The 15019-nt window shown below is 39.5% G+C and overlaps 1 protein-coding gene across 1 annotated transcript; it reads right to left on the bottom strand.

Moving 5' to 3' along the window:
* Positions 1-239: 239 nt before the first annotated feature.
* On the bottom strand, positions 240-12552 carry cyp4b1.2 (cytochrome P450 family 4 subfamily B member 1). The gene is given in 12 exon segments (NM_001017348.2): positions 240-1014; positions 1108-1190; positions 1331-1395; positions 1852-1985; positions 2237-2427; positions 5856-5962; positions 6167-6318; positions 7229-7353; positions 7550-7677; positions 9097-9141; positions 9231-9375; positions 12348-12552. Coding segments are annotated over 12 exon segments (1548 nt in total). The 5' UTR covers position 12552; the 3' UTR covers positions 240-845.
* Between the last annotated feature and the right edge of the window lie 2467 nt (positions 12553-15019).

Genomic DNA, 15019 nt, shown 5'->3' with positions numbered 1-15019 from the left:
CCTCAATCGTTGCACCCTAGGCAGCTGCCTTTTCTGCCTACCCCTAGTTCCGGCCCTGCTCTTACCCCACCAAGCTTTAAGCTTCTATATGGCAAAGCCAGTTTTTCTGTGCAAACTATAACCTATGAGCAATATTTAACAAATTTATATAAACATGTGGAATAGATTTTTCTTTGATGTTCTTTGTTATATATGGGGGGGGAGAGAGGAAATAACAGATTTTAAAAAATCACATGCACTGAGGGAATAAAAAAGATTATTTAATTATACAGAAAACGGTTTTACTTTTGTCATTTCTGAGCATGGAACAGGAACAGTTTAGGATCCAAGATCTGAACAGGAAAGCAGGCCCAACCAGGCCTTTAACTGTAGCTACAAAATTTACCAACATATTGGAGAAACAAATGTTCACTAAGTTATAATAATGAACACAGTTTAAAATGTTTAAAAACAGTAGTTACTATTTACAACATAACATCATATAAATCTGAGGACAGTTTATTCATTTGGGTTTACAGCTCCTTTAATTAAGCTGCAGAGTGAAAGCAAAAGTACTTCTAAGCCACTTCCCAATATACGATAATTTAAAGTTATTTATTAATGTAATTGCAACTGAAAGCAGTATTTGATCTTTGCTATTCAAATGCAACTACCACCATGTGATTGCACACCTTTCTTAAACAGCCCTTAAATGAGTATTCTGGTGATGTATATTGTTACAAATGATTCAAGTTAGGCTTTTCCAAGACTAGTGAGATCTTATTAAAAACTAAAACCAGGACTGGACCATGCCAGACCGAATGCCCTGGGTCATTTGCCCTAATCTTGTTGACTTGTTTTCCAGGTCAACTTGCTTTTTTCAGATACACGTGGATACCATTTTTGGAGCGCAGAACAAGTTGTGGCTGCTTGAGGGGAGGCTTGGAAAGATCTGGTGACAGCTCAAAGCGTTTCAGAGTCAGTGCAACAGCCACTTTCATCTCATTCATAGCAAAGTTCTGTCCGATGCAGTTCCTGGAAGAATGAAGGACTGTAGTTATTGATATGCCTTTTTTTAATCAGTTATACAAACAGTTTTACATAGAAGATCTCCCCTGATGTCCATACCTTGGTCCTGCAGCAAAAGGCACAAAAGCATGGGAATGCCTCTTGGAAGAATTTTCTGGCGAAAATCGGAGAGGATCAAATATCTAAAGAGAGTTAAAATAAATTTCCAGACAATATAAGCCATGACAGAATAAAATCTCTACTGCAAAATGCAGGCATCACAGTTTGTAAAAGGAGCACTGGATGCATATGGTTAACTACTTAAAAGATTAAAGAATAATACCTCTGGATCCTTCCACACATTGGGATTTCGGTGAATAGCATAAATCTGTAGACTCACCAACATACCTGCAAGTATATTTATATAAAAAAAAAATTCCACTGCAATTCCACGGCATTTTCGTGAACCACATTATTTGTACTGCATATGTCCCCTTTGTTCACCAGTGCCATTAAATTTTTCTAAAACAAATAGCAGCATTCACCCAGCAGTCATTTTCCCTCTGACACATCATCAATGACATTTATATCTGCAAACAGCACATGTGCACAAAGACTCTTATTCAACATACATTTCATTAAAAATGCAGGCTTTCACAGACAGAACTTACTTTAATAAAAAGTTCTGCTGTTTATTAATGCTAGAGCAGAGTTTCTATGGAAACCAGCAATGTCATCTCTTCATTGGCTGCTAGACTATAGGGCATGTTTAGTAATCTGAGTTAAGAAGAGAGCATGCTCAGTAGCCAAAAGCCAAAGTAAATTCCTGAGGGAGAGGGGGTTAGAGGAGGAGAAAGCACATACCTGCTGGTAATGACCGTCCATCATGGAATGTTATTGGTTTGGCAAGCTCCCTGGATACGGATGGGACTGGAGGATATAGGCGCAGACTTTCCTTAATGCACATTGTGGTATAAGGCATCCTGTTAAGGTCATCCCTAGAGATAACAAAAAATGAATAAGTAGAAGCTTTTTAGCAGGACAAAAATATTTTATATTTTTATATTAACTCTAAAAAAATTATTTGCATTTATACCACAGAGCATAAATTAAATCAATATAATCAATATAAAATCTAATGCAATCAGAATATAATTATGTGCTACTATTCATGGGTTTTACTCTTAGTTATGCCTTTATTTGCAGTGCACTGTGTGCTATTAGAGGCCCTAAATAAGGACAAAAATACCATTCCATGGTTTGCCGCTCCCCCAAGGCTTCACTGATCTCCTCCCGGCATTTCTGCTGGTGTTCTGGATGTGTAGCCATACAATATAAGATCCAGGATATTCCACTAGATGTGGTATCATGTCCCTCAAACATGAATGTGTCTACCTCAGCACGCAGATCCTCATGAGTAAGACCTTGCCCATTTTCATCCTACAGTAAAAAAAGAAGGAGAGAAATATGATCAAGGCACATGATTAAAGGATGATTAATTGGTTGTAGCCAACCAGATTCCAGCAAGTGCTCAAAACTATAACAGCATTCATTAACATCCTCGTGCTTTAACTAGCAGCAATAAAGTATTAATATTATCCCCAACCCATATCACTAAATATAAAATGCAAAGTCCTTCAAAACAAACAAAGTAGGAAAAAATCCCCAAAATGTTCCATTGGTTTCACAGAAGTGTGAAAAATAGTATCAATTAAAAACAAACTATCAGATATTTGCTATTTTAATTCTGAATCTAGCTGGTAAATTGAAATTTGTTCTACGATATAATCCTTCAGTTAAAGCTACTGTAGTTGCTGTTCATCTGCAATTAACAGGGACCATGTACCAGTGGTACATGATACCCAGATACAACAGAGAATTTTGAGATTGGGCAGAATAAGCTGCAGGACACACTACGTCACTTCCACGAGGAGATTGAGACACGGAAGCGCCAGAAGTTTAGATGCAATGGTGCAGACTAAGAAAGTGGACAGGTATATTGCTGGCCCCATTCTGAGAGATATGGTCATTGGAAGCAAGCGCATGCAGCTGGACTGCGTGGTAGGCGAGAGTGGAGATGGAGAGGTATCTCAACAAGGGGATCGGATACAAATTCCTCATTAGCGGCGTCGCTGGATGTTCACAGTGGCTCACAAGCAACTACATCCGGGGAAGGAAGGGTGGATGGAAACATATGAGCAAGGAAAAGAAGTCAGCCTCAGAGAGTGAAGAAACGACCTGGTGATTTTTTTGAGCTTGATCTTGAACTGGCTGTTTATTTTATACTAATTTAACTTAAAGCAAATTTTGGGACACTAGAGAGTACACAAGATCAATCAGGTAATTATGGTGATAATTATGTAAAAATGTATTTACTCTTTCTATGTTTGATCTGCACCTAAAAAGTAATTTTACACCTGATAAAATACAGATATTATAATTAAAGCAGCAGAAAAAGGAGGGGCAGTGGTAGTAATGGACAAGACGTTTTATGTGTTCCATTAACCACTGATTCCCTCCCTAATATTCAAAAATTGATCAGACATATCATTATGGAGGCAATGGAGAATAAAGTTATTGATACAAAATTGGCAGTTTATTTACAACAGATAAACCCAGTTAGTCCTGTACTGTACATCCTGCCAAAAATTCATAAAAATCTCGAGTTGCTGTTTTTTTGGATAAGGTTCTATGTCCTTTTGTTAATTTTGGACACTAAGCATTTTTTACAGAAGTTGAGGGAGATGAATAATTTGAAAGAGGAGGTATATTTAGTAACTTTAGCTATTGAGAGCTTATATACCAATATACCACATATGGGTAGGCTTGAGGCAGTAGAACAGAGCCTCATGAATGACCCCTGCTGGGATGGAGCCCAAAGATGATTTATTATCACTTTATTAAAGGTTATTCTTGAAAATAATCATTTTCAGTTTCAGGACATATTCTACAAGCAATGCCATGGTATAGTAATGGGGTCCAGGCCCGGATTTGTGGCGAGGCCACAAAGGCCTGGGCCTAGGGCAGCAGAAATTTAAGGGCGGCATGCCTTCCTGCCGCAACTAAATTTTGACATTTTGCTCCCATACGGAGCAATAGGGACTTCTCCCCACTGCTCCGTATGGGAGTTTAAATGCCCGTGCATGCGTGCTTGCGTCAGCGCGGCGCGAGGTGGGTTTGCGTGGGGGGGTGGGGCGTGAATGGGAGGCGGCCTAGGGGCGCCCGGATATGAAATCCGGCGCTGATGGGGTCAAATGTGGCCCCTACCTATGCAAATTTTTTTGTAAATTGTTTTGAGGAGAAATTTGTATATACACGAATAATGATTTTCAAAGTTACTGTAAATCTTGGTTAAGTTACATTGATGATATTTTTTTGCTGTGGGAGGGTCCACATTCAACTCTAGAGAGACTTGAATGGATATTTACCGGCCTTGAAGTTCTTGATGTTCTCATATACAAACATGGAGGTAGACGTGAAACAGATTTATATGTGAACCCAACGGTTAAAAATACTCTGTTACTATGCTTTTCATTTAATCCAGCTCATATCAAGAGATCAGTGCCTCAGTCACAGTTCTCTAGAGTAAAGAGAATAGAGAAAGACAATTTGGCTGAAAGGCTGGATGAAATGGAGAGTAAATTTGTAGATAGAGGATATCCTAGAAAGGTTTTGAAAAAATGTAAAGAGGAAGGGATATCTTGTAAATTGAATAGTGAGTTTAAAAAAAGGGCAAAAACTAGTGGGACACACAGTGGCCTATTGTGGGACACACAGTGGCCTAATTGCATTTTCAGTTGTTGCAGCATGTCCCCAAACCCAGGGGGGGATAGAATTAAACAGCTTCTCAAATGTGTAGCAAGTTGGATTAGAAGACTAGTCTAGACTAGTCTTCTAATCCAACTAATACCCATGGGTCTTAATAAAGAGTACAAATTAGGTCCACTGATATATATGTGGCGCAGGTTGTTTTTAATTATTTATTATGTTTTTACTTTTTTATGCCTAGTGGCTACCGAGAATTAGCAAATACATGTGGAATAATGAAGCAAAGTAGGCTCCCTCTTTTCTTTACTATTTATGAGAATGTATTAACTGTTGCAATCTGTATATTATGAATTAGCTGGTAAAGGGTAACATTGTATGTTGTTAAGGGGATGTGTTGGGGATACTTTGTTTAAAACACTATGTAATTGTTTCAAACACTATATAACTGGATAACCACTATGGATCAATGTTATATTTGAATATATAAGTGAGCTGCAGGTGTCTTAAATGATTCTTTGTTAGCTTGAGAAAGGACCAGGAGGTCTGAAACGTTGCTGTGTCTGTGCCATATGTGAAATAAAGGCAGTTTTATGAATATGAAATGGGAGTACTGCAATTTCGATATACTGAACCATGTACCAGTGGCACAGAGCAAGAAGAGAAGGCTTAGTGAGGCTCTTTTAAAATTGAAGTGGAGCAGACACCACAAGGTAAGTGGTTGATTCTAGCTTTGATTTGAATTTAAATGGCAAAGCATTAATTTAGACTTGTTTTAAAATGATTATGATAATTAAAACTTTCCAACTTAAGTCTTATAAGCTAAATATTGGGGGTATATATTTCCTTTAACATATATAAGGAAAACTTCAGTTAGTTTCTAAAAAGAGTGTTTTGCCATATACATTTTCATGCCTTAACAGTTTCAGGTGCTTCAAATTCTTGAGCTATTTGTTTTTGTTAAGATGAAAAAATGTGTACTTTTACTGATGATCTGATGATTGTAAAAGTCCATTACAATTCAAGAAGCATTTCATTTTGGAAAACTTTTGCCAAATAAGTGTTGTGTTCCTTTGCTTCTCATTGGTTGTGTTGTTGCTCACCTTGGAACAGAGAAGAATGTCTAGAAAATCCAAGTGCCTCTTCTTTTGGACCTTTTCCAACTCTTCCTTGCTTTCCAAGAGCTTTTTCCTCTGTCCAATAACTTTATCTGACTCAAATGAAAGCAAAGTTAAGGTAATTAAACAGTGACATATGACATGTCCTATAAAAAAAAACTAATGATAATTGGTTAAACAAAGAGATGGCTAATAGATCAAAATTGTCTATTACACGGCTTTTTGTTTGACTGCTGTCTGTCCCTCTATTTTTCATACATGAGAAGAGGAAGACGTTGGGATTGTCATGTGCTCACCAGTGTGGAGATGTGCTATTCTGCAGGCTTTGCGAAAACGGAAACCATGAGGACTCAGAAAATATATTAGGTTACTGTGATAAGGAAAGGTGCGAATCCGCTGCTGAGTCAACCAGGACAGATCATATACAGCTTGAATGTAGTCATTATCTCTGTAAAATACAAAGACAGATTAGAATCTCTATTTCCTAATGTAGCACAGTTACAAATGTTAAAAAAAAGGAATAGCACAGGAAAGTTTTGCTTTACATATATATCTCCAGGTTTAAAGGAGAAGGAAAGGCTAATAAAGAGTTAATCTCAAGCTGCAGACATACCTTCAGTTCTCTCAATAGCGCCCTTAAGTCTCCCCATATTTCACCTGTTCAGATGATCAGAAGCCAAACAGGAAGAAAAAATGCTGAGCTGTGTAAAGAAAGTTCCCATAATGCCTAGCTCCTGCACAGACACCCAGACCAAGTAAACATGCTCAGTAAGTAAGACTATGAGTCAGCTTCCTGCCGATTGGCTCAGATCCACATTCCTAAAGGGGGGGGAGTGAGTTCTTAGCATTCTTGAGGGAGTGGAGAGCAGGAGAGAGCAGAGAGCTGCATGTCTTTGGCACATGAAATACAGACACAAGAAATCTTTTCACAGAGAAGTCAGTGCAGCATTTCTGTGAGTGCTTATGGATGTATTTACTTAGTTTTTTCCTTTCCTTTTCCTTTAAAGTTACACTGCAGGAAAGGGTGAAATTTACAGGTGTGGTCCATGACCCTAAGTTTCTTCCGTCATCCCTTCCTTATATTTAGCTGACAAATATCCAGACTGCGAAGGCAAACAGCCAGGGCGCTGCAGATAAATATCACTACACAAAGACACCTGTAGCACTAAGTCAAAAGTAATTTAAGTTACTGTGATGAAAGATGGATGCTTAAATCACATTGAACAGCACTCTAATGCAGGTTCATACCATATCACATTTTATGCAATGAAAAGCTTACTGTTGGAGTGATCACCATATACTCTGCCTTTATATATATTTTCCTTCTAGAAGCAAAAACACTTACTTAAACCACTTACTTGTCGGTCTGACAGTTACTATGGTAACTGAAGGCACATTTCATGATGCTGTCCAGTGTCATTAAGCTGACATGCTGGAATAGCTCCACGGATTCATCCTTATTGCTATAGACATCCAATTCATCCTGAAACAAACAGCACTATGTAGTCACAGCATAGAAAAACATGCAAAAAGGTAAAAAAAAAAAACTGTATGCAGCAAATCTCCCATGTTCTTTTGGGCCTCTCATGTTTTGGCACACTTTCTTCATACTGATACCAATGTAATATCCCAATCCCACACTTCTTGATCTTTTGTGGAAAGTAAAACATTTCACTTACCAGCATGATTTTTGTGGAATCAGATATGAGACTGACATAAGGTTTCAGAACATCGTAATGAAACCCTGGGGTGATCAGTCTACGATGTTGGAACCAAGTATTCCCAGAAAGAATGAGCAGCCCTTTCCCTGTAATTACAAGAGAGCAAGTTTGTGCATTACATTCCATTCACAATTCTACACTATACACTCCCCAGTCAAATATAGGTAAACCTGGGGCTGGGTAAGTCAAAGGTAGACAATTTTGTACTTTTTTTGATCCTGTGCTTATCAGTCTATGCAGTGATGGATATACACTGTATATACAATGCAATACACAGTGGGGCTTATAATTATATTACCCTAATAAATAATTCCAAACCCTTTTCTATCATGTTAGTTAAGCAAAATAAACTTTAAAAACACTATATAAATTATTGAAAATGTTTATTCCTTGGAATTCACAATGACAACAAGCAGGGAGGTGCCATTAGGTGGTTACTGTTATTAATATAAAGTTTTGCATCACTCCAAAATCCTGTGTATGCGCCAGAATGGGGAACTTAATGCTATGCCCATTCACAGGATACACATTTATCGAATGTGAAGTATGAGGGGGATGTGAGGAGTGCAGTGACATCCTGAGGCATAGAGGCAGGGCAGGCAATATATGATTGACAGCTCAGATTTTTAAATACATTTAAAACAGGTAAGGATGTTTTAATAAAAAAATCATTTGGGTTTCATGTTTAAGTTGCAAAGGACTTTTATTATACAGCTTTTTATGTCCTATAAAGACACTTCATCACAGCAAAACAGCTATTTTACTTACGTTTATATATCCATGACAGGAACTGATCTTTGTCAAATTAGTCCAAATGCATTATGGGAACTGCATTTTTTAGCAGATAATATGAGGAGAATTATACAAATGTAGTTAGAAGTGCTGACTTTATTGTTTATTGGCTACCCATATTCTTACACAGCTGTATATAGCCTTTACAAAAATACCTTTAGTGTATGGTCCCACTAGGCAGATTGTCAGCCTGCATATAAGCACAGTTCTTTTGCATAACAAAGAAAAAATTAATTCTAACCCAATGAGCTAAAGTAATTGTCATTTGTGTTAAAATCTGCTAATAAATTGCAAATTAAAGCAGTTTCTGTCTGTCTTTGCCTTCTCTGTTTGCTAGAATACGGAAACATGTATCAGAACTCAGCTCTTCTGCAGCCAAGACTCTAGTTCTGGTAACTGGGCATTATACATTTCCCATCCCAGCTACACAAAACAATGCATACCTGAGATATATAATTGAAATTGAAGTTTGGTATTTATTATTGTGTTCTAATTTTTGAATGATCCAGTAACCCTACAAATACACAAAGTGATATACAAATATATTTAAAGCACAATTTTAATGTGAAAATATAAACTAATGACTAATTTCCCTGCAGAGCATCAACATACAAATACAGGGAAGAAATTCTTTCTGATTTAATAGTAATCTGCATATCTCTAATATCTAATGCAATACCATAAAAAACATAACAGTCTAAACAGATACATACCAATCCATGGAACCAGAAAATTATACCCAGTAGATGTTTTGGGATCTGTAAAAATCAATGTAAAATGTGTGAGTGCATGTTGGTTCTAGGCATATTGTAAATATATGTAGTGCTGAAAGCAGGCCTGATCATACCTGATCTTCCAAATACAACCTTTGCATAGTCTGGGTCAGTGATGATAAGAGTGCCAAAGAATTTTCCAATCCACAAAGGAAAGGCGTTTGGATATTTATTCACCCACACCATTAACCTATCAAGATCTTTTCCATCACGACGAAACTAAGAAAACAAAAACAAAAAAAAATGAATTATTATTTATTATTAATAAAAGTACATGCTCAGTCTACATAGAATGCATAAATCTTATATCAGTTTTAGAATTTCAGTGGTCTGATGCAACTCTGCCTTGAATCTCAGTCTCCTTTGGTTATGCATGTGACTTATAACTATATGCTGAGGCCACCAACCAGGATGAGTGGCTAACCAACAAGGAACACATGTCCCAACTCCTGCCTCTGCCCTTCCCTAGGATGATATCCTTTCCATGTTTCAGGGCAGGTAGCTGTTCAAGCCAATCATGATACATAACAAGTAGCTTCCTCAACTGTATATCATTGCTGGGAATGCTCTCTGTGACATACTATACCTACTAACTGGGCAGGCTTTGTCAGAGAGCACTGACAATAATGACATAGGGAGCTGTCTGTATCATGTTTGGAATGAAAGGTTTGAAGACAGGTTATCTTCTATGCGAGGCATTGTCCTGCTATCAGATAAAGATAAATTATTTTATCTGCCTGCAACTCTAAGCATCACTAGTGGAAAAATCAAGTCCAACTGCTTTATGTTCTTTTTTTGTCATGTATTTCATGTATCATCAGGGGTTTCATGGCCAGATGTCAGACACTTAATATGGAGTAGCATTATTAGAATTATACCTCATCTTTGTTAAAATGAAACACATTTTCATTCCTACCTATGGGCATATTTATCAAAATGTAAAAACAGAGTTAACACAGTTTGGCAGAGAGCAATCCCAGGTTTTCTTTTCAGTCATATAAGATGGATTTTAAGGAGTATATTTATTGAAGGGTAAAAATAATGTCAAAAAACCCCATGTGATATTAGCCAAGTGGGCACAAACAATAAATGTCAGAACTCGCTGAATCCAGAAGTTATTCATGCTCTTCAGCCAGCATGCTTTGTTATATGTTTATAGTATTATCTGTACTGGATATCTGATTATATGAAGTCAGAGGTCATTAGCCTTGTTTCATTTTTTTATGTGTGTATGTGTGGGTGTCAAAATCCTTGCATTTTCAAGAGAAGCAAGGAATTTCGTTTATGCCTAAATGGGCACTTGAAGCACACGTAAAGCCCAAATCACTGAAGTGGACATTTTGGAATCTTACTCTATGGTGCATGCACGTGTCTGCAATAGTGACACCTGTATAATGTAAAAAACATGGTGGCACAGTGTGGCCTTACTTTATTCCTGATCAGTGCATTTTTTTCTAAAAAGAGCACTTGCCTGGAAAAAAATAGTGGATAAATATTGCATAAGTACTGGCGGCTTCTCAGTGATCTGGGGCTTTCCTTCTCCTTTAACCATAGGCCTATATGTAGAAAATGAAGTATCTCATAGATACCAGTTGTAAGAAACTAACATCTTGGTTTTGCCATTATTTTTATATATTTGAATAGGTTTATATCAACAATAACTTACACAGATATATGGGTTATATAACCTTCTAAAAAAACAGTTGTCCTGGAAGCTTACATTCCATGTCACATTCAGATCTATATTATACATATCAAAGGGTTTGGACTGTATATTTTCTACAGGAACTATAAAACTAATTTCTGTATGCTAGAAACTTGCTCAACAGGATCGGTTGGTATTTTAGCTGTGGGGGGGGGGGTATTAAATACCTGGAAAAATTGAATGTTGGACAGTAATGGGGGAGCAGCCTGTGAAGAGAGGGGGAGCTTGCTAAAGGACAGCAAGTGAGGACTGCACACCAGAGGTGCTGGAGGACATAAGGGAATCCATGATAGGAAGAATGAAGCTGACCTCCACTCTATAACTTTGGCAGTAACAATAATGTAGACTATAAATAATCTAGAAATGTATAAAGTGTAAATATTGTTAACATTTAAACATTTAATTTAATTTTCTTATTCAATATAGTTACTTTAATATACACTTTTTTATGTGGATTATTTGTCTGCTACCCCTAGTAAGAGGAGTAAATAATAACATTATTATTAATATTGTATCAAATATTACACAATGCTCCTTCATGCCACACTTATTAGAACACACACTTTGAACTTAACCAAAAAAGGATTCAGAGTAAAAAGTCTCACTTTTGGTATTTTTTATACAAAATGTGGCAACTCTAAACTCTTGTGCAGGTATGTGATTTGTATGGCTGCCTAAGGGTGAAGACACACTGAGCTACTAGTAGCAGCTACTTTTTCATGGCTATTAAACTCCAGAAAATACCCTGCCATAGATAATACTGAGAATTGCCTCTGCTAGAACCCACATAGACAATTATCAGTAAATGATCGGCATTGTCTGTGTTAGTAGCCACAAGTAGCTGCTAATAGTAGCTCCGTGTGTCTTCACCCTTAGGCAGCCATACAAATCACTACCACGTATTCATTTGATCAGCTTGCTGGTGAACAGACAGATGCCGTATAAGTTGTCAGCCTACACACATATACCAAAAAATACACAAATTATTATTAGTGTGAGGGTTTCCAGCAAGAGGTTATTAGTCTTTTTAAAAATTTTAAAATAGTGATTAATGACTGAACTATGTTCGTAGGAGTCCTAAATGCTTCTGTGTAGAGCCTTAGGGAACGGTCACACATTTAGGGCCTTCCATAAGTAAAGTTAACTGAACCTGCGGGCAGTGAATGATCTGCCAGGGTGTGTGCCAGAATGTCAGCTATTATTACATGTTATGAGATACTTGGTATTCATTACATAAGGGAGGCAAAGGAATACAAAAAAACTAGGTTTACAAAAAAAAGTTTGTGGTAAAACGCAGCACTAGCTCTTTAGTTTATGAAGGAATCAATATTTACATAAAATGAAAGTTAACCAACTACAAGAGTATAGAACTGGCCCATGTAGGAATTAGATATGCTGGAACACAGATCATAGGAACTTCTGTTAAATACAACCAATGGCAAACCATGATACTATGTTTCGGCATCATGACTGGCCGGGCACTCACCTGATTGACATGTCCATACAGCCAGTGAGCTGGAGGTCCGGGGAAGGGGACTAGAGCTGCGGCAAATCTCCTCCCCCTGCTATAGAGCGCATAGGCTTTTAGTAGGAGCAGCACCACGCATAGTAATGCAACAAATTGGCCAATCTGGTAGATATTCACAGACAGCCATGGGCTACTCAGCGCTTTCCACAGAGTGGACGCCATGGTCCTTTCCCACACAGACTGATTCTGGCGCAGTTTCACTCGCTTTTCAGTAACTCCCTTAGCAATAGCAGCTTTGCGCAGGCTCAGCCCGCCCTCCCCTGCACCTGACTGCCGGTCCTTAACGGGATGCGGGCAGAAGGAGCTGCTAGAGGCGGGCCTGTTCTGTGCTCCAATGTATCACAGTTGAAAGTAGCTGTGACGCGCCTTTGCTGTGACAGAAAGGCGGGATTTCCGCGCCGGGACGTTTCCAATTACACGGATAATGTTTCATGCGCTCTTTCAGCAAATAAGACACTTTTCCGTATTACGGCTACCTCTCTAGGCTGCTTTCCATTCGGTCTCTAGCTCTGGGGCAGTGGGGTTTGTACATATCATTGGGTCCCTTAATAAGTTCATTTTAGGGCCGCTAAACCTTTAAAATGTTTATCTGTTTTCCAAAGATGAACATTTTAAAGTTACTGCACTCTATAGACGACTACATTAGAGGGGATTATAGGCATATAGGGGGTGTTCTTTTTCTCATAAAAACAATCAATGCACCAGAGGTCACCCCTATAGATTAGAGGAACAGAGCTTCCATTTGAAGCAGCGTAGGTGGGTTTTCACGGTGAGGGCAGTGAGGCTGTGGAATGCCCTTCCTAGTGATGTGGTAATGGCAGATTCTGTTAATGCCTTTAAGAGGGGCCTGGATGAGTTCTTGAACAAGCAGAATATCCAAGGCTATTGTGATACTAATATCTACAGTTAGCCATACCCCCCAACTGTCCCGCTTTTCGCGGGACAGTCCCGCTTTTTATGGCGCGTCCCGCTGTCCCAGATAGTTCCATGAATGTCCCGCATTGCGGGACATTCATGGAACTAGCCAGCACAGCAGGATGCGCTGGCTGGAGCCGGACGTTCCGGCTTCTACAGCGGCGTTGCTCGTTATGCGGCTCCTTGTACGGACGGGACGCACGGGGCGCAACCTTATAAAAGGGCCTGGCACCGCCGCATAAGGAGAGAAGTCGTAGAAGAAGGCAGAGCGCCTGTGGGGTACTGTGTATGGGGGGGGCCTACTATGTATAGGGGGCACTGTTTATGGTTGGGCTACTGTGTATGGGGGACACTGTTTATGGGGGGGTACTGTGTATGGGGGGCTACTGTGTATAGGGGGGCTACTGTGTATAGGGGGCACTGTTTATGGGGGACTACTGTGTATGGGGGTACTGTGTATGAGGGGGCTACTGTGTATAGGGGGCACTGTTTATGGGGGGCTACTGTGTATGGGGGGGCTACTGTGTATGGGGGGCTACTGTGTATAGGGGGCACTGTTTATGGGGGACTACTGTATATGGGGCTACTGTGTATGGGGGGGCACCTGTGTATGGGGGGGCACCTGTGTATGGGGGCTACTGTGTATGGGGGGCTACTGTGTATGGGGGGCTACTGTGTATAGGGGGCACTGTTTATGGGGGACTACTGTGTATGGGGGTACTGTGTATGAGGGGGCTACTGTGTATATGGGGCTACTGTATATGGGGCTACTGTGTATGGGGGGCTAGTGTGTATGGGGGGCTAGTGTGTATGGGGGTACTGTGTATGAGGGGCTACTGTGTATAGGGGGGCTACTGTGTATGGGGGGCTAGTGTGTATGGGGGTACTGTGTATGGGGGGGCAAAACTGGTACATAGTTATAACTCACTTATACCTGACTGCCTTCTCTCTATATTTGTATTTTTTTATGTAGGAGTTGCTATATTGTTTTCCTTAGGTAGTACAGTATGAGGGTATAGCACATTTGCGTCTGATCCCGCCATTTCATCTATATAAAAGGAGTATTTTTGTTTTTAAATGGGGTGTGGTAATTGGGGCGTGGTCACAAAAGTGGGTGTGGTCAAAAAAATTTGTCGCGCTGCGCACGCCAATCTTTTTATCCCTCTTTTCATTTTTCAAATGTTGGGAGGTATGCAGTTAGTGGTTGTATATATAGTTTATGTATGTGAGTGTATAGATTGGTAGGTGTGGGTTGTGTGTGCTGGGTTTACTTGGATGGGTTGAACTTGATGGACTCATTTTTTAAACCCTATGTAACTATGTGAGCACTCTTGTAATTAATGGCTTAATTTAACCACTTAAAGGAGAAGGAAAGTCAAAGTCACTTGGGGGTGCCAAAATGTTAGGCACCCCCAAGTGACTTCAATAGCCTACCTTTTACCACTGGCTGGTGCCCCTGTTCAGAGAGAACAGCACCAGCCCGGGGTACCTGCAGCGCTTCCTCCTTCCTGTATCGATGCGCGCGCATGCGCAGTAGATTGAAAAGCTGAACTTTAACAGAGAAGTCGGCTTTTCACTCTACTGCGCATGCGCCTGTCCCAGACAATCAGAAGGAGGAAGCGCTCGCTACAGGTACCCCGGGCTGTTTTCTCCTAACAGGGGCACCAGCCCGGGATACAAGGTAAGTGATTAAAGTTACTGGGGGGTGCCTAACA

Source organism: Xenopus tropicalis, chromosome 4 (assembly GCF_000004195.4).
Source record: "Xenopus tropicalis strain Nigerian chromosome 4, UCB_Xtro_10.0, whole genome shotgun sequence".
Classification (NCBI taxonomy): Eukaryota; Metazoa; Chordata; class Amphibia; order Anura; family Pipidae; genus Xenopus; species Xenopus tropicalis.
Note: the sequence above shows the minus strand (reverse complement) of the source record. Positions and strands in the feature narration are given on the sequence as shown.